Source organism: Sycon ciliatum, chromosome 3, assembly GCF_964019385.1.
Source record: "Sycon ciliatum chromosome 3, ocSycCili1.1, whole genome shotgun sequence".
Taxonomy (NCBI): Eukaryota; Metazoa; Porifera; class Calcarea; order Leucosolenida; family Sycettidae; genus Sycon; species Sycon ciliatum.
Genome location: NC_088645.1, coordinates 11,192,648 through 11,217,830, shown reverse-complemented (window position 1 = coordinate 11,217,830; position 25,183 = coordinate 11,192,648). Strand labels below are relative to the sequence as shown.

General features: G+C 47.2%; 1 protein-coding gene across 1 annotated transcript; it reads left to right on the top strand.

Annotated features, from left to right (window-relative positions):
- LOC135811422 (uncharacterized) lies at nucleotides 1-24,474 on the top strand. Its single transcript, XM_065324659.1, has 10 exons — nucleotides 1-1,588; nucleotides 5,038-5,170; nucleotides 7,660-7,830; nucleotides 8,391-8,812; nucleotides 9,054-9,372; nucleotides 10,890-11,150; nucleotides 15,373-15,747; nucleotides 16,882-17,037; nucleotides 22,850-23,512; nucleotides 24,376-24,474. Exons 1-9 carry the CDS (start codon nucleotides 117-119, stop codon nucleotides 23,339-23,341), a joined length of 3,801 nt encoding a protein of 1,266 aa, XP_065180731.1. The 5' UTR covers nucleotides 1-116; the 3' UTR covers nucleotides 23,342-23,512; nucleotides 24,376-24,474.
- Nucleotides 24,475-25,183: the final 709 nt, after the last annotated feature.

The following is a 25,183-nucleotide window of genomic DNA, read 5'->3' as shown; positions in this document are numbered from 1 at the left end:
ATTATGATGAGTAACTGCACTCAGTGGAATACGTTATTACCTTCATTTCGTGTTTTGGAACTCTCAAAGCATCAGCGGATTTGTTGCTTGTCTGTCTGTCGTAGTCTAACGCCAGCATGGCTGGTTGGGCGGAACGGTGGCGCAGTGTCCTGACAGTGGTAGCTACCGTGGTGGTCATCGCCTCTGCAAGTCTTAATCCACCAGAGAATACTCCGTTCTTACGCCAATGCAGGTCAGGAAATTTATCAAAATCTTCTCCCCTGGTTCGTCCAAACGTGTATGAGTCAGACGTGATCCTGTACGCCCGTTCCTACGATGAAGATGGTCGACTACATCGGTACTCTGACGTTAGCCGTGGCAATCGTACTGCGGGTGATAGAAGTCAGTCGACAGGATGCGGACACAGTGTAAGAACAGCGTGCTCTACTATTCATCAAGCACTCAGGGAATCCGGTATGCAGCCTAATAAACATACAGTGATCAAGTTAATCGTGTACAACAATACTGGATGTGAAGTTCGATCGGGACATGAAAGCCGCCTTCATTTTCTTTCCATCCCCGGATTTGCTGTTAGTATTTCAATATTGTTCGACCCTTCCAATGGCTGCACTCATGCCACTATTCATATAGACAACGAAACAGCATATTTCCTTCAGTTCAGTACAGACTCTTTGTCAAAGTGGAAGAAGATGAGTCTATTCATTGAAAATGTCTACATACACGACAACGGGAGAGCGATGACCGATTTTCTTAGCTTATATTCACAACAGCCCAATAGCAACCGAAAATTGCAGCTTACATTCGTGAAGTGCAACTTCAAACTACAGAACTTCCTGTTTGTCTCTGGAATCAGCAGCAAAACGCAAGTCACCGTACTTCTGAGTTCTTGTCATTTCGTTTTGAACGGCAATTCATTTTACGCCATGGCTCTGATAGATTTCAATTCTACAACAAACAAGGTTAAAGTATTAGGAACGCCATACACATCGGTTACTGTTCGCATAGAACATTCTACATTCCGCTCGCAGGCAGACTCCCACACAGGCGCATTTGTGCTTTCTGCTAACACATCCTTCTTCCAGCTACACGCCACAATACATAACAGCACATTTCGAGGTTTCAGCGCTCCACGTTCAGTCTTGGAATTGCGTGGATCTTACAGGGCTGCCAGTCGACTTGTTCTGTCTCACTGCACATTTGAGAACAGTTCGTATGAGGAGAGCTTCCTGAACACTGCATTTCTACAGACATGTGTAGATGGAAGTAGTCTTCGTTTCAACAATGGATTGAAAAAATACACGGCCGGGTTGATAATTGAACACCGCATGAAAATTGAACACCGCATGCCATTTGTGGATCGTCAAATCGGAATATACGACTCCAGATTTGAGTACAACGAAGGATCTGATGCCCGTTTCGCCACGGCCACTGGAGCAGATGTCGTCGTACGGCCATTTGGGCCTAGGCCGGCTAACAGAAGTTGCCTCATCATCGATTCGGTTCTATTCGTCCATTCAAGGCATGCGGCGCAGCCATTTCTACAGCTGTTCTGGAGTAAGGCGTACTTGCGCAACAACTCCTTCTTGCAGTAAGTACGTCGTGTGTGAAGTGTCCGCTTTTCAGACTAAACAATACTTGGAAAATGGTTAATCTTACACACGATCCTTTCATCGTGAGGGATTACCATGGTATTGGAGAGGTTTTGCACAGCGAACGTCCGCAATGATTTTCGCGTTCCGGGTTGCGAAAACTATTGCGAACGTTCGCGTGAAATTCGTGTTTTGCATGTTTTTCGCACCAAGAAAAATTCGTGTGCACTCGCGCTTGTTTTGAGAAGTGGTCTTCAACAGTATTTGTTTGTTGCGAATGGCGGCACCCTGAGTCACTGCCTGAGATGAGAGCTCTTTGACTACGTTGCCCAAGGCCGGGGACCCACAGACAAACGGGTTGGCTTGTGCCGAAATCTGGCGCACCAACACATGAAATTCAAAAAGGCACCATTGATGTAACCGACTCTGAGGAGTGAGAAGATGAGCAGGCAGGCCGGAGATCTGAGATGGTTCTGGAGATGAAGCAACACGGGCTCACCCAGCCACAAGTATGCAAGTTACCTCGGGGGACCTCAGCGTTTATACTGGTATGTAATTGCAATAAATTTTTCGGCTCTACACAAACACAAGACAGATGTGTATATTCTATTTATACCTATGTAATGGGTAGCCGAGTGGTAGGCGCGGTGCAATTAACAAGAATTAGTTTTATTCTACTTCTTTCAGGTACACACCTGAGATATAATTATTAGTGAAAGAAGAAGCGGCAAAATAAATAACTTTCTCGCCGGTGCTCACCTAGAGGTTGACTACTTCTTCTTCGAGTTAGCTTTCGTTGCTATCTAATCTAATCAAAACAGAAATGCGCAGCCGCTTTTATGCAGCAGACGCCGTACGCTTACATACGGAGATACACTAAATATACATCAGGCAAAGCTCCGTATTAGTTCCGTACTACTTCCGTATTGGTCGGGCAGGGATACTACACCTAGCTTTGTTTTGTCCTGAAATACTGGCCCGAAATAGCTATTTTAGTATTCCGGATATACTATAGTATACTATTATCAAGAGCATGTAAAAAAAGAGTATATAACTCTTTTAAAATAGCAGTGCCTACACATGGTGCAAGCAGCATTGCGTGTTCCAGACCTAAGACCCATTTTTAACCAAATTCTGCATTGACACCCTGGTGGCTGGGTGGTGAAGATAGGTGCTTTGGAATCTTATGGTTGCAGGTTCGATTCCTGCTCAAACTTCCTTCTTCTCTTCAACCTTTTTCTTTTTCAATTGGAGAGAAAACAACATGACACTTGACAGGAATTAGTGGGGGTTAATAGAGAGGTTCCGGGGTACGATTTTCCGTGCCAAAATGGGCTCTACGGATGTTTTCGAAGCGTACTTGATTCAATTTTTCGCCACTGAGAATCCGTGTGGACTGGCTTTCATACGAACCTTGTTTCGTGTGGAGATGTTGCGTCATCAAGTGCAGAAAGATTTTTCGAGTACAAATTTGGTACGAGAAATATCGACTTTTCGCGGAGAGTTCTGATTTCGATACAAATTTTCAAATAAAAAGGTATAGCGCGGGATTATGACGTGTTTTCGATCGTAACCTAGGTAATGAAGGCAAACACATACATGTACATGTAGGCTCCGTACTCCGGAACATTTGGTATGGTATGGTATTGATTTATTTGAATTCGGTATCTCAACAGTACAACGTACAACTTGGGAAGATCCGGATGACATAGATACATAAACATGACAATTCACTGCTTGATAAAGACGTATGAAAAATCCGTAGCGACTCTACGGATTTTGGCACGAAAAATGAGCTAGGTATAGATCAAAAATGTTGAACGGTCTCTGCTGGGATGACGACTACACCATACCTCAGTGGTTACAGCATCGCTGGCTACAAGCCAGGGTCCCTGGTTCGAGTCCTGGTGGTGACAATCAATTTTTTCTTCAGACTTTTCCCCTGTGTGTCTTTCCCTCAAACCATGCACTGAATAATTTATGACTTGGGGCTCCCCGCGTGCTAGTTTGTACGTGAAGTGTGTGGATTACAGCGAGGGCAGCGTCCCACCTGCCTCTGCGGATTCACAGGAAGTGTGAGTTACGAAGTCTGAAGAAAATGTTGGACTGCGTCTGCTGGGATGACGACAACACCATAGTTCAATGGTCAGAGCATCGCTGGCTACTAGGGAGGGCCCAAATATGCTAACAAATTTCGCATATTATGCTTTTCGCATATTGGCCACTTGCTTCAAAATATTTTTCGAAATCACACAAAAGCAGAAAAATATGCTCGAAATATGCTTGATCACCAGAACTGATATCAGTGATAATTATGCGAATTATTTGCTCCTTGTAGCAAAATATGCTACATGTGGTACAATATGCTAGATTTGCTACTTTATGCGACCTTGAGTTGCGGACACTCTCTTCTCGGGTCAAATTTTTGCCCCGTGTTTGGATGAGCATTTATCCTTCCGGGCTAAGTTTGGAAGTGTTCCCTGACCGAGCGTGCCGTGGTAAGTTTCCTTGTCCATTTCCGCAATCTGCCCTATAATTATGCGAATTCTTTGCTCCTTGTAGCAAAATATGCTACATTTGGAACAATATGCTAGATTTGCTACTTTATGCGACCTTGAGTCAAAAGGACCAAAATATCCGAAAATATGCTGAAGCATATTCAGGCGCTCCCTACTGGCTACAAGCGAGGGTTCCTGGTTCCATTCACGGTGGTGGCAGTCAATTTTGTGTCTTTCTCTCAAACCAGTGGGTATAAACTATTCATAATTTATCTCTTAATTTGCTGGCAAAAATGCTATACAGTGTAATAGGATTTGAAAATGTGTAACCTTTCTGTCGTTGTTATTGGGGATCATGACCCATAATACCGGCATAATGGTTTAATGGTATGCCCTATTTTCGAATCCTATAATATATAGGATTTGAGATTTTATTGAACCTTGTTTTATCCTTAAAAAAATCTCAAATCCTATATATTATAGGATTCGAAAATAGGGCATAGGCCTTAGTAATATTGCACAAGGAGATGAGCCTGAGATGTTAGTATTTGGAAAAATATCTTACTCAACTCTCGATACCTACTAAGCCCTAGCAAGGAAGAATTGGTCGCATACCTTTCCTTATGCTCGTGCTACACACATTTTGAGGTGAAAAATTTGACCCAAATCCTGTAACCATCGAAAATTGCTAAGCTTCTCACCAATTTTGAAGCCAATAAGCCAACAATTCTTTTAGCCGATTTTCCAATTATTATATTCCAATTTTTCTACCGATTTTCGAACAATCAGCTGATTTTTCAGCCGAATCTGATATATTTTTTGAGCCGAGCGAAAAGCCGATTAGCCAAAAAAGATTTGGGGAAAGCCTAGCGAGTGGCCAATTATATGTTTCCTTGCTGCTCAGCTGGATCCAGGCACTGAAGTTGCTCATTTTCTCCTTTGTCACTTAGACACAATTGTGGCGTGGTGGACATTGCATTGGCTAGCAGTACCATTACCATTGATGGCGCACACCGGTCCCCATGTGCCTGGAACTGTAACGATCGGTTTAATTTAGACAAGTCCCAGGTCGTCATAACACAGGTGAGCCCTATCACACAGTTGTGTTGTTGAATTCCGTTGTCTGTCGATAGCGTATCTAACACCTTCAAAATGTTACTACTCTTTGTTGACGCGCTCAAAAACAAGTCATATGCGTCCGCGTGCACGTAAGTGAATGAGTGCGTGGCGTCGCTGCGCACATATTATGCGTGCATGAGCATGCATAAGCCCTTGTATGCTTACGCACTAGTGTGCGCACGCGCTTGTGAAAGTGCGTGTGTGCGGGCATGAGCATGTGTATAGATTATTTACTACACGCGCACCAAGATCAGCACATGTGCGTGCGTGTGTGTGTGGGGGGTGCAGGCAGATATGTGCACACATTTTATACATAATCAAGAACTTGACAGAGCTGTTCCTGTAATGCAGTCACGAGGTAGTACAGTAGGGCAAAACGCATTCAAAATGCTACCGTGCTGCTGATGCTGCTGCTCGAGTACACAGCACAATTGTGGGTACACAGCTGCGTGAAATACAAAAGAACGTCTCAGCATTCTGTAAAGTGATAATGCAAAAGGTGAGAATGTATTTTTTCGCCACAATACGAACTGAGGTGCAGTCCACTTATGTGCGATAAAGCACAAGTGAACCGATACACATTGCACGACTTGCATGGAGATAATGCTAGCTACGCTACGCAGAAACTCCATGTACTGCAGTACGAGTGAGGAGACTATTGAGGAGAGTATTCTACGAATAGAAAAATTCACACGATTTAGGGTGTGAAGAGCACGAATCATCGATTTGATTTGTGAGCATTACGTAGGGCTGTACTGTGAAACACTTACATATTTTCAGGCTTGTCTGAGCTTCTTTGAGGGGGAGAATGGCTGCTGCTTCATTTCGAAATAACCCCGCCAAACGGTCCCCAGATGTTGCTGATGGAGATCGACTTCTCCAATTGTAGCCATTTCTGCTTCATCTGCATTAAATTGTACAGCTGGAATGGAAGCCTCTGATTGCGCTGTCATATCCTTTCCTGAAAATTTCGGCTCTGGCCCGAAGCCAAACATTTTCAGTTCAGGCTCTGAGCTTTCAAGGTCGTCTGATACGTCGAAACAGCTTGGTTAGGACTTCTTTGGCAGAACTTTTTCCTTTCAAACACCAAATAAAACTGTACCTATCAGCTCGGCCCAAGCAGGCTAGTCGCAGAGATATTGTATTTCTCGCCGGCCGAGCGCAGCGAGATAGGCGAGAAATGATTTCTCGCGAAACATTTTCAGTTGCAAATATGGCATCTGGTGTGTTCTTTATTGTCGCTTCTTTTCCTGACTTGTTCAGTCAGTTTTGAGTCACACCAGTGTCCCTGCCCTCCCACCCTTCATTTCTGTGCATAATAATATCATTGCTTTTTTACCACTTTTTGCCGTGATGTGCTTGCCTGCATACAGGATGCCTACTCGCCATTGGGGATATACACCCGTTTTGTTCCCTCACAACTGCGTCCGTCGGCGCAAGGGTTTTTTACCCGGCTGGCTTGGTCCAGGAAAATTAATCTGACGGTCCCAAGTGGTTCTGCATCATGGCCTATTTCTGCTATCCACTGGCAAGCCTATTCTATCTGAGACACTCTGTTCTCAGTCCTTGCTTCCATAGTTCACTCCTTATCCGGTTCACATCTCATCTGGCTGCGGCCAACTACCCTTCACTTTGTGTGTTGTCGCTATTGCTGTCTATGTCTCTGTGTGTGCCAGTATATGTGAAGCGAGAAGAAGAAGGGCGTTTTTTTGTTTCTAGGGGGGGGGGGAGGCGGTGTCGCGGCCGCAAGAAGCCATGACGCGTCCCCGAAAATACAATTTTATAAGAAGATATCTCAGCAGAGGTTGATCGGATCGAAGCTACTGGGACCTTCACTATTCGACTCAGTGCCCAAAACTCTACGGACCGTGAAGTTTGATTTTTGGGTGTGTTCCCTTTCGTTTAATGTGAACACAAATGACTTTTGCCAAATGAGAAGAAAATAATTATTGGCTTACTTCGCACTTCTCACATTGATATATAAATGTTGAACTTGTTTCTTTTTTAATGCAATGAATAAGTATTATTGTCTCCACGTAGCCTTTTTGTTTCTTTTACTTTGAAGTACTAGGCTGATAACAATACGTGAAATGCATTGTATAATGACAGTGCAGAAAGAACTCCAGTTAGCTGCGAAAAGGGCCTCCATTCGGAAAACCCCTCCTCAATAGCAGCCCTGAACTATGCATAGGTACATAATGCTGAGCACGACAGGCGAGACGGTACTCAGATGCAATTTATTTGTTGCTTTAGCTCTTCTACCTCGCGCTGTTTCATCACCACTCTATGGTACATAGAAAACCGTTGTCCCTGTCCATTTACTGCTGCTTGTATTAAACATGTATGCTTGAAAGTATACCAGTGAAAACTTTCAAGCCTCTGAGACTGAAATGTATATTTCTCTTTAGTATCAGATGCAATAATGTCGGTTTTCTTTTACTATGGTGTTCCAGCTTCATCATCTGCTCATGAATGTGATTCCAGTGCAATACTCCATCTTCGACTCTGGAGTTAGTGTACATGGAGGTACCAGGGATCAGGTCGTCATAGGCCTCCCCTTCGGAGTCATAGTTGCAGATATCTTCCAGCGCTATGGAGCCTGCACATTGGAAGACGATGGGAGGGTAAGCAACAGAGATTATTTGCTTCAGGAACAGGTCATTTAATACTTCAATGTAGGCCCTATTTCATACAATATACTATTTGCTCAATTTTCCTTTCATCTGACTTCAATGTGTGCATTTCTGTCATTTCCAAAGTTCGCCACTCATGACAAATTGGACTTTAACAAGTTTACAAAGGTTTTAGAGTGGAACGTTCATTGAACTCATTGTTTGATGCGAATGGCTTTGAGATAGACAGTGAGAGAGAGACAGACAGACAGACGGATGGACGGACGGACGGACGGATGGGCGGACGGACGGGCGGACGGGCGGACAGACAGACATACAGGGAGACAGATAGAGAGGCTGACAGACAGAGATGGAGAGAGACCATGTTCTCTTTCTTCACAGAGGAACTACGTGTAATTGTATAGTTCTCCCATTCTAAGGTAACAAATTTCAGGCATTTAGGCACATGGAGCTTGACCACACACCGAGGGATCAAAGAATTTGTTCTTTGTTTTGCAATATATTTGCTGAATTCCAGGGCATTCTTTTCGCGTTTCTATTTTCATGTCCAGCACCATGGAGATATCACTGAATACAGCCACAGGCCGCAGAAGGACACTTTCGCCTCACCACGCGTATGCTCAATTCAAGTTGATATGGCTTTGCAATTCACATGCGTTGGTCCGACGCTTGAGGGTGAGAAAATCTTCTCTACGCCAACAGACTGTGACATGTACGGTTTGAAAACGCTGGTAGCATGTTCCGCAGAGCCGTTCAATATCACAAGAAACCTGCTATGCGCGGATGATCACAGTAAGGCCCTGATTGTCAAGGAACGCAATCAGCTGGCAGTGTTGTCAAAGGGACTGCCGACATGGATCCTATTTCAAGAGTCGAGCACGGAATGCTTGAAGAGACTGGATGGCGATACATGGCTGTACGCCAGGACTAAGTGCAATCGCATGGCTATCACCAGCAAAGTCCTGGAATTCAGGTGAGACCTGAACCTCATATTCCACGTATTTGATCCATGGAAGCGTCATGTGGGTCTTTCCAGCCTCCAACCTGGTAAATGTGTTCCTTTGCTTCCACGTCTAACAACTAACGCCTCGATTTTTTGCTGTTTATAAACGCAAACCTAAAAAAGGTTTGCGTACGAGATTTATTAAACCGCGTTTTCAAAAATGTTCCCATTTTGTCTAAAAAAACCCTTGTGTGTATCATTTAATCCCCAGAAAACAAACTTTACGGCTACTCCCCCGTGATTATGCCCTGAACAGACTGGCTGATGTGATCAGAGCATATAATGACTCCATCAGCAATGTTCTCCTAGGCCATGAGCACTGGTACCTGCCATGGGTACATGCTATTGGTGTTGGTTGGAACGAGGGTGGTCGCGATATACAACGTCTCAGATATACCGCTAGACAAGGCCCGTCGCAAACCAGCATATCTCAGCTCACCCTCTACCCATCACCAGGGGAAGTTATCACTCTCAACATCGATACCCGAGACAGTTTGTTGAACACTCTTTCCAACAGCCTCTCACTAACTGTAAGGTTCCTCTTTTATAATTTATTAACCCTTTGTGGGTCTTACTCAATGTATGTGAGGGGTGGTCAAGCAAACACGCGTTCAAACAACCAGCCATAACTCAAGTTCTGTGAGTTGTAGGTATGGGTAAACTATATATTTTCAAAATCTGTGTGCCTGGACGAGTCCAGAAAACACAAATATGACTATGTCCAGGCAAGGGTATGACCCGTGGTAGCCCTTCAAGTTGAGAGAAAATACAATTGCGAACAAAAAACACAAAAATCACAGCGCGAAGTGCATACCAAGTTCGTGATGGAGCTGAAGTCCTATGATAAACAATCAGGTAAGCGCTACGTCTTGGTGAAGAATATATGCTCCTAATTCCGTCCTTGAACTCCAATACCTCGCCATCGGCGATGCACCAGCAGCAACAGTTCCACAATATCACAATTTTGGTTCGTTCACCTCAGCGCCGCTCGCGTCAGATTCACTCTCGCTCAAATGAGTACTCAGGCGCGATGTCACGCATGCCGTGATTCTCACGGCCAGGCGGATCAGCTGATCGCACCTGACAAGTCCTTGTAAGAGTTGCTGTTGCTGTGCTTCCTCGCTGGTTGGTAAATTTGATTTCTTCATTCGGGGACGATTTATTTGAGCTAGGAGGACTCAACGGAGCTCTCTTTCTCACGACATTACACTGGAAATCTTCCAGGGACACCCAGCCTAGACTGGTGCCGTCAGTGTCCTCAGAAAGCTTTTCTGACACGGCCTCAAGAGATGCACTCCCATTCGCGAAATGCGCGCATGGCGGATGGTCGTCTTTTCCAATTTCACCAGACTTCAGTCGATCGATACTGCAAAATTTTGTATGGTAAGTATGGTTGTTTTTTACACCGTTGGAAAGCCTTGGGCCTCAGCTATGCGTGGAGCACCATTTTAGTTGTCTCCTAGCAACAAAACTCACAGAAAATGCGATTTTACTGTAAGGGTCACATACGACCCTTTCGCTTATGTGAGACCCATAAAGGGTTAAACTGGCACTGTGCATTTCTATGCAGCTAGTATTGCCTGATGAATGGTCGCCTCGTGCGTGAAACTGGGAGTGTCATCGAATTCCTTCATTTTCTTCAACTTGCAGTTAGCATTATCTGCAAACCCAGTGACAGATCAAATTGCTTGAGACCTATTCTGGCATACTATCATGAATATGACTGGCTATTATGTTCCTTGTTATTTTGCCACATTGCGAGAGATATAAGTCTTGAATTGCAGCACACGACCGTAGTGGTGTTGGTAATGAAGCATGATCATGATGATCAAGTTGATCAAATTGTTGCAGTGGAGCCTCCGATTATTAGAGAAAACGTTCAATGTTATCAGTATGCTATTAGTTCAGTCGGAAAACAAAATGTCCTCATTAAAATCAGTGTGACGAGGACAGCGATCAAGCCAAGTCATAGATCCTTCTGTGTGCATCTATATATTATAGCTCGTGATGATTCTTTGACCTGTATGTTACCGTGCTTCCTCTGTAGGTCAAAAGCGATAACGCGTCAGTGCGAATGATACAGTCTGATGGGTGGCAATCAGCGGCGATAACAAGTATGGAGTTCTTGTCCAAACATGAACTTACTGGCTTTGCTCTTGCCGGCCAACCGGGCAGCAGTGGATCTCTCCTGGTGACCCTGAAGGGAGCGAATAGCGCCAGAGCTCGATATTCTGCAGAGCCATTCGTGCTGGAGATACCATTTAGACTTCGACCATGCCACAAGGGATTCAGCGATCCATTTCCACAGGTACAAAACCTCTCCTTCTTTAAATAGAAGATACATATGTACAGCTATCTACAATCATGGTACGGTGTATTTTAAAGCACTGAAATGAATACGCTAAATAGTCAGCATTCTTCCTGGGGAAAGACTGGTTCATACATGAGCACACGGTATCACCATCCAGTACTACCTCATGGTGTGTCCTCCGTTCACCTTCCTCAGGGTGTGAAGATCAGCTAGGCCCGAACATTTGGATAGAACTTATTCTGTTATATTTGGAAGAATGGGTTACCGATTTACCGTTGTGGGGCAGTGGTGTATACCTGGGTGTGTCCTGTGTTCTCGGATGGTGAGCCAATTTAAATGTTGGGTTAGCTTTTGGGCTAACCCTAGTTAGCGATAAGACCGATGCGCTGCTCTCTATCGCATGCTAGCTGCGACTGACCTAGCTTTACACGTGCACTCAACTGCTGCGCATGCGTGCCCAAATCGCCTTGGGTAGCTCTTGCTGCGCTGACTTTGCCTTGCGCTTTCCTTTGCAGTGTCACTGAGCAGCAACCGGAATTTGTTTGAGGAGAATAGAATTAATTATTCAGACTCCTTGTAGCCTCCTCGCAGCCGTTTACTGCACGACAAACATGTTGTCTACCTCTGAAGCACGTAGTATGAACGTGTCGGACTTGCGGGCCGAGCTGGAAGGCCGTGGGCTGAATTCGAGCGGAACAAAGCCCCAGCTTCTTGCCCGTTTGCTGCTCAGTATCCAGGACACGTCGAGCTCGGCGGCACGGGAACCTCGATTCCCGTCGGCCACGCCATCCCTGCGGCAGGAGCAGGAGCAGGAGCAAGAGCAGGATCTGGAGAGTGTTGCAGGCTTCTCCGACTCCCCAGATCCCGGACCGGAGCAGGAATGACGATTTGCGCCAGTTTGTGCGGCAGGAAGTACATTCCGCCAGCACCGTTGCCTTGTCGGAGGCGATCGCTCCAATGCTGGCCACCGGCACCATCACTGCCCCTGGATCCGCTGGAACTCAGCCTTCGGCGGAGTCTTCCAACGCTGGTAATCTCTTCGTTCCCCAGACTATACGAGAGAAAATATTGAAGGGTGACTTTGTAGATTTCACCCAGCTGCTGCCCGATACTATCGCCACCTCGAAATCTGCCCCACGCCAGCTTCAGCTGCAGTTCAGCAGTGGCGGCCAGTCTCTGGAGGTGGTGGAAGGTGGAGCTGCCCAGCCCGTTCGTCGACGTGTCCACGACTTGCCGACATGGCTGGAGGCATGGACTCTCTTCATGAACGTCGTGTGTTCTGCCAACCCGTCCCGCCTGCAGGAGATGCTCTCCTACCAAGCCACCATAGTTGCAGCCAACAGGCAATACTATCCGGAGGCTTGGCTGTCGTACGACACCCAGTTTCGCTTTGCCATTTCTGCTCAGCCAGGCAAGCGCTTTGACGTCATCGACATCAAGCTGTGGCAAATGTCCGTGACTAGCCGATCAAGGCCCACATGTGAGTCCTGCCGCCTCATCCATCCCGGAGGCGGCCAGTGTCCCTTTCGTCCGCAACGTAACAACCAGCAAGCCTTCAATGGAGTCCGTACGGTGTCTAATGGCCAACCGATCTGTCGGAACTTCAACGCTGGGCGTTGCAGTCTCAGCATGTGCAAGTACGCCCATGTCTGCAACAGCTGCGGGTCCAAGGACCACAACGGATCTAAGTGCGGTAGGCGCCAGTAACTCTGCTGCTTTGGCTGCAGTTCTACTGATTTCACAAGCGCATGTCCTGCTGTCCACACACCCCTCTCTGTTTCTCGCTTCGAATCACTGCTGCGTAACCACCCGACAGTTCATTGGCTTCGTATGTTATTAACGGCCTCCGCTGCGGCTTTAACATTGGCTTTCCCGGCAACCGCATAACTAACCAGCACTCGTCCAACCTCTCATCAGCATTCCAGCACTCTGCATTTGTGTCTGCACAGCTCACCGCTTCCTGCAACGCCGGCTACACGGCTGGCCCATTTGACACGCCCCCATTCCCATTTATATACTGCTCTGGCATTGGCGCCGTTCCGAAAAAGAATGGCAAGCTACGCTTGATACACCACCTGTCCAGCCCTGCCGGCTCCAGCGTTAACGACGGGATCCCTGCCGAGCCTTTCTCTTTGCAGTACATCAGCATTGATGAAGCCATTAACATCATTATGCCCTCCCCGTCTCCTGTCTGTCTCTCTAAACTCGATGTGAAGAGCGCTTTCCGTCAAATACCTGTCCCCCCACAGGATTGGCATCTCCTCGGCATCCTGTGGCAGGGGGAAGTACTACTACGACCGTGTCTTGCCATTTGGGCTCCGCTCTAGCCCGGCGGTTTTTGATGCCGTGGCAGCCACCATCGAATGGATAATGCACCACGAATTCTCCATCCTTAATTTGCTGCATTTCCTGGACGACTACTTGTGCGTGAGCGTGGGCCAGGCAGTGGAGAATCGGCAGCTGGCCATTCTTCTCCGTGCATTCTCATACCTCGGAGTCCCGCTCGCGCCTGCGAAGGTGGAAGGCCCGTCTCGAACCCTGACATTTCTGGGCATTATCCTGGATTGTGAGAAGATGGAAGCCCGGCTCCCGGACGACAAATTGGCTGACATCAAGCGCCTGTTGACTGCAGCGGGCATCAACCCCACCCTGTCTCAGCGCGAACTCGAATCTGTTCTGGGGAAACTCTCCTTCGCTGCAAGAGTCATCGTACCCGGCCGGACGTTTATGCGGCGCCTGTGGTCTATTTGCAGTCGCTACCAGCAGCCTCTCTACCGCATCAGTCTGACTACGGAGTGCCAGGAAGACATCCAATGGTGGCTACGGCTCCTGGAACAATGGAACGGAAAGTCATTCTTCCTGTTCCCAGATTGGACACCATCTCCAGACTTGGAGCTGTTCACTGATGCCAGTGGCATCCTGGGCTGGGGCGCATTCAACAGCGGCCGCTGGCTTCAAGGGACCTGGTCTCCTGAGCAACTCGCTCACAGCATTGAGTGGAAGGAGCTCTACGCGTTGGTCACAGCGTGCTGCACATGGGGCAAGGAATGGCGCCAGCTTCGTATCACAATGCACTGTGACAACAAAGCTGTGGTAGATTGCATCCGCTCCGGCACATCCAAGTCACCGCCAGTGATGACCCTGATCAGGGAGCTGTTCTTTGTGTGCGCCCGCTTCAATTTCACCGTCACTGCTGCTCACATTGCTGGCCAGTCTAACTGCATTGCCGATTCGCTGTCTCGTTTCCGCATGGAGGAATTCCGGCGTCTCGCCCCAGCTGCCCAAGCACAACCAGAAGAAGCAGTGCTGCCATTCCAGTCGATGTAATAGCCTTGACATACAGGTACCGATTGTCATTGCTAAATTGCCGTATTGAGAACCTGCATTGGATTTCATCCATCTGCATGCCTACCTTTATCCATCTCGTGCCTTGATCACTTGTTCTTAGCTCTCGTGCATTGGTGGTGAAGGCTTGCTGGGGTGCCGTGTGCTGGTTTTCTGGGAACAGCTTCCTCCAACTGGTTGCTTTGCTGCTACTATCTCTGCTTAAAATTGCATACTATTGGTCGGCTATTTGCGACGCCAATCAGTAGTCATTGCACCCGGTCGCGGGTACTATTGCCGCTCAAGCATGAGCGATTGCTTTGGCCGTTTGCAACGCCAATTGCTTCACCCTGGTTGGCTGTTTGCAACGTCGATCAGGGGGAACTTTGCACCCGGTCGCGGGTACTGCTGCGGCTCAGTCGTGAGCGATCACTTTGGCTGTTTGCAACGCCAATCGCTTCACCAGTTGATCGAAACCAGCACACTGGTGTACCCCAATCATCCTTGTGCGGTGTTGTGAGAATACGTGGGTATGCATGCAGCTTTGCTCTGTGACTTTCCATTGCATGTGGTCACTTGGCTCTCCCATTTCCTAAACACTGCTCTGATGCATTCGGGTGCAAGCGCTAATTATGGCTTTCCTTCCCCTTTTGGACCGTTCCGAACCTGAGCCTTCCAGGTTGGAAGGTTGTTGGTTTGCGCCTTGGAGAAGTGTTGGAGCTAGGTGTCAGGTCGCCGATTGTCTAAGTACTCCTTGTCAGTTTTGTGCCATTTTGTCGCACTCGCTGACTGTATAAGATCATTCTGGTTATGTTGGTGGATAGTTAGTCATAACTCGTAACTTTTTTGTTCTTCTTTTTTCCTATGTTTCTCTTTCTATTAATCATGTTCACAGCTAACCAGAACAGGCAACCTATGGGTGTGCCAGTCTCAAAAGGATGTAGTTCCAGGAGTGAAGTCTTGCGATAAGGGACGCTTCCTCCAAGTGAGAGCTGGCTACTGGGCAGGAAATGCGAGGAACGCTTCTTGGGATGGAGTGGGGAGCTTCCCGCAATCGATTATCTGCAAGGCTAATGGTACGGGCAGCTTCGAGACCACTAGTGCCTATGCCAAGTACGTTGACTACCCGTTCGTGATAGCTCAATGCCAGAACCCACAGTGCCTTAACAGAGATTGGGATTATGGAGAAACTCGTCCATGCCCTGGCCACTCCGCCGGGCCACTATGTGGTCGTTGCGAGCCAGGATACTGGCAAACACCGTCTTTACCTGTAAGCAATCACTATAGTTATAATGTAGTTGTTCAGTAGTTATGTTCTACCTGTACAGTCAACTTCGCTTATAACGACACTCGATGGGGCGTCAAAAAGGTGTCCTTATGGGCGAAGTGTCGTTATACCCGAAGTCTCATTATATGTATTACAGTGGGATGGGACTTTGCTCTGGGTATGGAAATTCTGTCGTTATTCGCGAATTGTCGTTATATCCGCAGTCGTTATTAGCGAAGTTGACTGTAGTTATAACCTCCATAATCACGATGGGTAAGCAGCAGGGGGCTGGAACCTGGAGAGACTGAAGAGCGCAGTGTGGTGTGGTGGATGATGGAAGAATCACCATATGTATATTCTCGGTGTTACTTGACTATTACGGACATATCACGAGAGGATGTTGCCTGGTGGAGGGCATGGTGCCGGGGATAAGGAGGAGGGGACGACCAGCAGTCAAATGGGCGGCCCGTGCGAAGAAGGAAAGTGGAGCACACAAGCCAGTGCAGGTCAAGCACTGGACAGAGACTCGGACGGAATGGGGTGACATTGTTGCCACAGCAACCCCAATGGGTTAATTATTTTGATGATGATGACGGTGATGATGTAGTGCGTGTTTGCTCGTCCGTAGAAGAGGCTGTTCCATGATGATGAAACTGACTACCCACCACAGCTGCGCTTTGCGGCCGACCACACACACCTCCCACAACAAGAGGTGCCTTACAAGCCGAAATGATTCTTTGTATTGAATAGACAAGGCAGGCAGGCACAGTGGGTTGGTCAGAGACCATGATTGAGATACGAAAGGTACCTGGTTCAAGTACTGCTTGGAAGCGGTTTTCCAACTGTGCTGCTACCCACAGTCAACTTGGAACTTGTTGCCAGGCACAAGGGGTACACAGATGGAACTAATGGGGTTTCTCAGCACTTGTGCCAGTGGCTGTGAGACTTATCCCCCCCCCCCCACCGTTAGGCGCTGCATCTAGAGTTTACCGGGTGTTAGCGGGCGGTGTGAGTTCCCTTCGAGAACGGACACGATCAGATGCTTTTACTTTTTTAATCGATGGATAACTAGAACGCAATATCGCGTAGGCCTGTTTTACCCAGTCTGCTGTGTGGCTTACATGTTTCCATATGCAGCACTGTTATCACTGTTCTGCATCAACCACCCAGATACCTTTGCACGTGTACATCATGGCTGTGGTCTTCATGACGTTTCTCAGCTTTCCCCTGTTGGTGATGCAATTCAACTTTGGCATGTCCCCAGTTCTCGACTGCTGGCTGTTCCTTATTCAGGTACGTGTACATTCTCCTCATCAGAATGTTTCGTTATTAGAGAGGTTCCGGGGTACTATTTTCCGTGCCAAAATCCGTATGGGCGGTACGGATTTTTTCCAGGCGTGCTCTATACGATTTTTCGGCGCGGAGAGTCCTTGTGGTTTGGCTTTCGTACGAACCATGTTTCGTACGGAGATTTTGCGTCATCGGGTGCAGAAAGATTTTTCGCATAAAAATTTCATACCTGCCAAGTACTGAGAGTGCTTTTTCTGGATCGCCATGGCAAAATCCCGGGATTTGCCTTGGTGTTTCGGGATATGTCATATTTTTTACCAAAAACGTCCTTTTTCAACTAATACTTTTGATGGCACCAACATTTCGATAATACTTCCTCCGTATACAAAAACTTCGTGACTCTTTTTGAACGGTGTTTTTGAGAAAGAACCTGCTCAACGAACGGCGCCAAAGGCTGTCATCGACAACCCAAGTCCATGTCGAGGTTAGTTTGGTTGATCCCGAACAGATTCTCCACGGACGCCATGCGTGTGAGGACGTTGCCGACAGAAACTCAAGAGTCAAATGAAAAAAACTAACACTTACTTGCTCGAAACTGACACAGTGACGAAGTGTAGCTCGTGGCTGGAACACGGAGTCATGCGGCACTCGCTGCCCTGAAACTGGCCAGGCTCGTACTTGCGGTGCGCGGCCCCATAGGCATAGATCTGCTCGCACGGCAAGATGAAACATTTCAGTCGTCGTGCAACCAGCGCAGACTCAGGATCAGAATGTCGATGGCCTGGCTTTCTTCGCCTCTCTCCAGTCAGACGTCTCCTTTGTCGCCAAGGGGAATCGCAGGGACCTCCTCGAGGCCATTGTAGAATGCTTGGGAGGATTATCCTGGCGAGAAAATGCGAAGCGTGTGGATGTGCTTGCACGACTCGTTTCACGGTATAATGGAGGTCGCGGATTGGAACGACTGAATATAGTCGACACCGATTCGTACACAGCTCTAGAGATGAAGAACGTAGCCAAAGTCCAGCGCCGGACCATCACTGCAGGTGACAAGAATCTGAACGAAATGCGGGCGGAAGCAGCGACTGTTGGTGATGCGGAGTGAGCGTCGTCAGGTGACAATGAAATGAGCGACGAAGACTCTGAAAATACTCAATCTCATTCGTCTGAGTTTCCTTTTTCTTTGTATATAGCTTGTAAACAGGTTAGACAATGCCACGAGTGTTATTCCGAGTCAAACGGAACCATTCCAGAGCTGTGCGCAGCTTTCAAAAAAAAGTCACGAAGTTTTTGTATACGGAGGAAGTAGATGATTGATGGTGATCATCGGATCACACTTAAACATGTTCAAGACTCAATAACGGAGGTTTTTCAGAGACTGCTCATGGAAGGAGCACTAGGAGATCCAGTGGTACTGCAGGCTATGGCGGTCCGGGATCAATAAGGACAATTACTGGCCTGTGAGAAGTCATTTGAAGTGATCCAAGTACAATATCAAGCTTGTTTCTTGTACAGTGAATTTCGGGATAATCGACAGGAATTTCGGGATCGCGGGAGTTCATACAAAATTGCGGGATAATCCCGAACAAATCTGGATACTTAGCAGGTATGAAATTTGGTACGAGAAACATCGATTTTCCGCGGAAAGTTTTGATTTCGGTACAAATTTTCATAATAAAAAGGCATAGCGCGGGAATGTGACGTGTTTGCGATCGTAACCTAGGCAATGACGGCAAACACATAAGTTCCGTACTCCGGAACATTTCACTGCTCGAAAACGACGTATGAAAAATCCGTAGCGCCTCTATGAATTTTGGCACGAAAAATCGTACTCCGAACCTCCCTATTATATGTAGCATCGGCAACAAGCAGCTCCTGTCTCCTTTCTCTAGTGAACACTAAGATTTGCAAAAGACCACGTCGATACAGTAAATAGCCACACTTTGTGGTTTGTTTGTTTTGTTTATTTACGGATTCTCCAGAGGTAAATGGTTACCTATCATGGGAGTCTCACCAAACCAATAAAATAATGAAAACACAAGTAAAATTATGTATGGAGCGCAAAAAACTCAAAATCTGAGACTTTCTAAGTCAAATGAGAGGAAGAACAATAGATTGAGAACCAGGGGTGCTAATAGAACACTGGAAAGGCACTAAAACAAAATAACTGCAGTAGCGGATTTAGACTATATTGTTCAACACGTGAAACTAGGTTTGCCTGAAACTGAGAAGCGGTAAACTTCATACAGCTTCCTTACCTGGCGATTAAATAGCGTGGGTGGTGCGGTGGAACTGATAAGAATTATTAGTATTGGAAGCTACGTTACGTACTTGACACTTAAGCGGGATTCGCAGAAGCCTTTTGCGATGCGACACGCTCTACGACGCGCTCTGCGACGGACGCGTGCGATGCGAACTCGCGAAATACAATTCACAGAAGAAGTCAGTGATGCGACAAATTTTTGCAAAGTCTTGCTGATTTGGGTACGTCACCATGATATTCGCGCGGTTTGGTACAACCTGTACAAATTTATAGGCAACTCTTGAACCTTTGTACAACTTTGGTGTAGAAAAGGTCAAAATCGTACGCCAAATTGCTTGTCGCATCGCATCGCATCGCAAAAGTTGAGCCAAGCTCAACTTCTGCGATGGCCTGCGATAGCCCAGTTGCGGCAGTTGCGTGGGGTACGACATGGCTGCGATTTGGGGTTTTCCCGGTTTCGCGACTGTCGCATCGCGTGTCGCATCGCAAAAAACCTTCTGTGAATCCCGCTTTAAAATGTTTTAGATATACCGTAAAATCCCGCCAGAGCGCCCCTACCTCCTCGACGCTTCAGGTGGGGAGGGGCGGATGGGCAAGTCCTACTTGCCGCATTCAGTGCTACATGAAAAGGTACTCACCCTACGAAAACTGTTCGTGCATCTCGTACATCGACCAAAGGTCAAGAGCCAGGAGTCGGACAGACCCGACAAAACGCAGCGCTTATGAACTCTTTACGTTCCCTCTGTTGACGCTTCAAAATCGCTCTATTGACACTGCAAAATCGCTGTGTTGACGCTGCAAAATTGCCTATCATTTCCCTCCCTCCCCCCCCCCCTCTCACTCTCTCTCTCTCTCTCTCTCTCTCTCTCTCTCTCTCCCCGTAGCTCTCTCCCTTTTGAAATTCGCTTCCATAGAATTGGGCACCCGATTGCCCGTTTGGCCTTGCGAAGTAAAATAAAAATCAACAACAACAACAACAACAACGCAGGATTTGTGCGATCCCTGGTCAGGAGGGTGGACACTGTTGCGTACATTTCCAACGGGGTCGAGCACGCGTCTGCAGTGCAGTACGGCATCACAGACTGCGACAGAGTCATACGAGGATACAATAGAGAGGTTCCGACCCGCGTGATTTGTGCTCTTACGTGAACGTCAATTTTTTGCGTCAACGCGAGCTCAAAAAGAGCTTTCGTTTCACGTTGCTTGTGAAGCACGTCGTGTCGCTGACGACAGAAGCGAAAACTGGGAGCGAAAACTTCAAAAAGTGAAAAAAGTGATTTTTGGTGAGGCCAAAGTGGCACAAATATCATTTAAGTTATTTACACTAGTTTAGGCAAAATCGACAAATCGAGTCAATAATCCCAACCTGATAGATAGCAAGGCTAAATTTCCAAAAACTCGCGTTCACGTCGAACGTGAGTTGACCTCAGCTCACGTCATGAACGGGAGTTTCGACGCCAAAATTTGCCACACCGACGTGAAATTTCACGGTGTAGTGCAGAAAAACGTGAAGCAAAACCTCTCTAATCAATCACGTCCCTGACAAGAAGTCAGGGAGGGGCGGATGGCAGGGACGGGGCACTCTGGTGGGATTTTACGGTACATGTACGATTTCACGCAGTTGTACACCACTACCCCAAGAACGGTCTTTCAGCCCCAAATCCTTCCAAAAATAATTTATCCAGGCCCATTTTCAGAAGAAGAAAAGTCTGGCCCGAAAATTTGGACTTATGTTCAGGCTGCCCATATTGGAGCCATCAGTTGACTGATGATCGTAGTGTTGAATACGAAAAAGGACGACTGACGACACATTATCCAGACATTACGACGGGAACAGGTAGGTTGGGGGAACGACATTTATTATAGACAAGAGACCAAGACGAAAAAAACGACTACATGATGATTATTGAAGAATGAGAAAAGAGAGCAAGTCTGAACGGCAAGATAAAGGGCCTGGGTAGCTATGGCAAATATGGGCGCGCAAGTAGCTACCCAGGCCACGGAACAAAAGGAGACAAAAGGTGAGTACGTAAGTGCATGCAGGCCAGCTAGAAAAGGTACGGGAGGAGGTACCTAACATACCACCCCTCCATGAAAAAAATCCCGCGTCCTCGCGGAGAGAAAAAAAAGAGAGAAAAAGATTTAAAAAATGACTGAAGGAGAAAAAACACACACACATCGCACGGGCCTCACAAAAGTGTGCACTAAAAATGCACTACAGATCATTACAAGCGTCAACGTTCCTGTACTATTTATACTATAGTGTGTACATGTACATTGGCAATAACAACGGGCCCAAACACCCCTTCAAAACATGGCACAAAAAATAACTATTGGAGTTCGACTAGGGACTTGAATTGTATTCTGATGACTACCGTACTGGCAATATATGTTGCCGGGTAACGCGTAACGCAGGGGGGGGGGGTGCGGCGTAACGAGCGACCAGGCTAGTGCGACACATTTTCGTTGCGTTCGTAACGCGCGTCCGGCGGGGTGCGGCGATCTTTTCAGTGCAAAAAAAGGCTGAACACTGTGAAAGCACGTGTACCGCGTGGTGAAAAGTTCAAAACTGGACGCAGCAGGAAGTCCTGCAATAGCAAAAAAAGGACTGCGGCAATATAGAAACCTGTGTAACGGCTCCTGCGCGACTTTGCATGTAACGCCCTGCGTGCGGTTAACATGTGCCAATGTAACGCTTCATGGCCTCACTGCCAGTACGGTAGTATTTTGCACGGCTAATAGAGCCTAGTTACACTTTAATATACGACATAAATAAGGGAGCGTGGCTCACCATGATCGGACCCCTAATATTAATGAAGGACACCCGCGCGCACACACACTACGATAATATTCACGAAAAACAATTTGACGAAGAAGGAACGCATACAAAAAAAGAAAGAGAGAAAGGTAGCTGACCTGCATGGCTTGAACGAGACGAGGTTGACATAGACGAGACGAGGTTGGCGTAGGAAAGACGAGGTTGATAGACGAGACGAGGTTGGAGCCGAGACGAGATGGCCCTAGACGAGACGAGGTTGACATAGACGAGACGAATGGCGGTTGAGGACGACTGGGCATGGGATGATCTCAGGGTCGTGGGTCGATCAATAATCGGGCGACAATGTTGAATACGAAAAAGGACGACTGACGACACATTATCCAGACATTACGACGGGAACAGGTAGGTTCGGGGAACGACATTTATTATAGACGACGAGACAAGAGACCAAGACGAACGAAACGACTACATGGTGATTATTGAAGAGGGAGAAAAGAGAGCAAGTCTGAACGGCAAGATAAAGGGCCTGGGTAGCTATTGCAAATATGGGCGCGCAAGTAGCTACCCAGGCCAACGGAACAAAAGGAGACAAAAGGTTAGTACGTAAGTGCATGCAGGCCAGGCTAGAAAAGGTACGGGAGGAGGTACCTAGCAGTAGTAATACGTGAAACTCAGAGCTGTGACACAGCTGTGACACAGCTTCCAATCTCTCTTGTCTACCGGTACAATTATTATGATACAAATATATTCTTTCGTTTGATTCTGCGTTGGTGCAGGCCTCTGGGCGAGTATTCGTGCACCAACAACAGCTTATTTATGTTACTGTGCGCGTCGTGCTGACCTGGGGTCTCGGAATCCTTTGCCCAGAACAGCCGCTGGACACGCTGGATATGAATAGTCTTCTCCTGCTGCAGCCTGGGACATTCCTAGTTTGGTTCATTGTGGTGCGGGTATTGAGGTCTTACAACACCACGGGTCAGATCATTCAGCGCTGGCAGCAGCATATGCTCTTAGTGCGCGTCATGTGGTTCATTTTGGTCTACAGCTACTTCGCGCTTGCCTTCGTCTGCATCAATGCTCTCTGGTGCACCAGGCTGAATGATCAGTTTGTCCTGGCCGCTGACGGTTCCATCCCATGCTATCAAGGCAAACACTGGGTTCACGCAGTTTTTGTCAGTGGCAATCATGCTGCTTGTCATACTTCCCGCACCAATCATACTCGCTGTGCCACAATGCCAACGGAGTATCCACCTAAAAGGCTTCATTGACGAAGCCAGTCGCCATTTCAAGCCCAACCGTCGCTGGTGGGCATCTATTAATCTCCTACGTCGTGTGGCAGTGGCTCTTATCAGTACTGTCAACAGCGGTAGCGAAATGAATCGAATGCTGGTGCTGAATATGTTCTGTTGGACATATGTGGTCTGCTATGCTCTTGTCAGGTAGGCACGGCAACAAAACTCTTGCTCAACAGTTAACACCTTAAACTTTGTCTGAAACCTTGCATGCCAATGAATACAATACGTGCTGTGATGACAGCTGCACATTTTTGCAGAAGGGGCCCCAACCAGCATGCAAAGTTCAAGTGGAGTCATTTGCTTAAAGCTGCTCCACTGCTTCAGCAGTGCGCTATGCCACAAAGCATAATACTTCCTTACCGTACCTGAGTGTTGACATGGGAAGGAATTTCGTGATGATCCGATCACACAAATGACCGTAAAACTAGGAATCAGAACGCACATTTTCTTTGATTTTCTCCGTTATTCAGCTGACTCCTGGAGCGTATACTTGGGATTGATGTTGTCATCACATCGATGCTTGTGCCTATTATCTCTGCAAGTTTGGTAGGACGGCCACTGTCACTTATGCCATCCAGGGCACAATGCAGAGAATGAAGAGAGAGAGAGAGAGAGAGACAGAAAGAGACAGAGAGAGGGTGAGAGAGAGAGAGAGGGTGAGAGAGAGAGAGAGAGAGAGAGAGAGAGAGAGAGAGAGAGAGAGAGAGAGAGAGAGAGAGAGAGAGAGAGGGTGTGAGAGAGAGAGAGAGAGAGAGAGAGAGAGAGAGAGAGAGAGAGAGGGTGAGGAGAGAGAGTGAGGGAGAGAGAGAGAGTGAGAGAGAGAGAAAAGAGATGGATAGATATATATATATAGAGAGAGAAAGAGAAAGATGGATAGATATATATATAGAGAGAGAAAGAGAAAGATTAAAAAATACCTATTCGGTATGAACAATAAGTACAGTGAAGACCATCGTATCGGGAAAATAATAAAAAGATATTTCTGCATGTTCTCTCGCTCTCTACAGGCCATTGAAGAAAAGCCATCTGATGGGAATATCTGCCAACAACTGGGAATGCATGTTTCTCTTCAGCCTTGCAATGATCTCCACGTTGCAGATGATGGCTCAGGGCCAGGCCGAGCTTCGTGAAACACTCAACACGGCGTCGCTTGTCTTGTACCTTGCTATTAATGTCGTCGCTATCAGCGCCTGTGTTTTGAAACAGTGCTGTTCAGCGGAGGGTGGCTACGGCAGAATTAGAAACTTCTCCATTCGTATGTGGTACACCCAACGACAGCAAACCAGAGCCACAAGACTAGACAGCACTGCTCAGAGCGACGTGCCCTTGACTGAGGTGGTGCTGAACAACATGGCAAGCGGCATCAGGGACCCGCTGCTGGTAGATCAGATTCGCGAAGAGCAGGAGTCACTACACCCGAAGCATACTTGTATTATCTGTTAAGTTCTGGTAAATGACGTGTAATGTGTACACAAATTTCGAATACAGCTATACATGTCCCTTGGCAGTGCCCTCATCTCCCAAATCTTCACGACCTGACATGATGTTGCCCATATTACCTCCAAAACCAGACGCCAAACATTCAGTAGTCTCTTTCTCCACCCCACTGCCCCCCCCCCACCCCCCCCCCCATTCATGTCCTGGCCAGGCCTCTACAGTCTGTATTGGTGCTGACCGCTTTAATGCACAACCCGCTATCATACGATCCCAGTGTACCTTGACTGTTTTTCGCGCTAGCTGTTTACAATTTCTCCTTTGACACTCTGCAAGAAGGCCATAGGCCTGTTGGATATACCTAAGGAAAATGATAAATAC

Coding starts and splice junctions, on each gene's coding strand:
- LOC135811422 (XM_065324659.1), top strand. CDS start 117: ATGGCTGGTTGGGCGGAACGGTGGCGCAGTGTCCTGACAGTGGTAGCT. Junction 9,373..10,889: donor CCAACAGCCTCTCACTAACT/GTAAGGTTCCTC, acceptor CTTCCTCTGTAG/GTCAAAAGCGATAACGCGTC. Junction 11,151..15,372: donor TCAGCGATCCATTTCCACAG/GTACAAAACCTC, acceptor TCATGTTCACAG/CTAACCAGAACAGGCAACCT.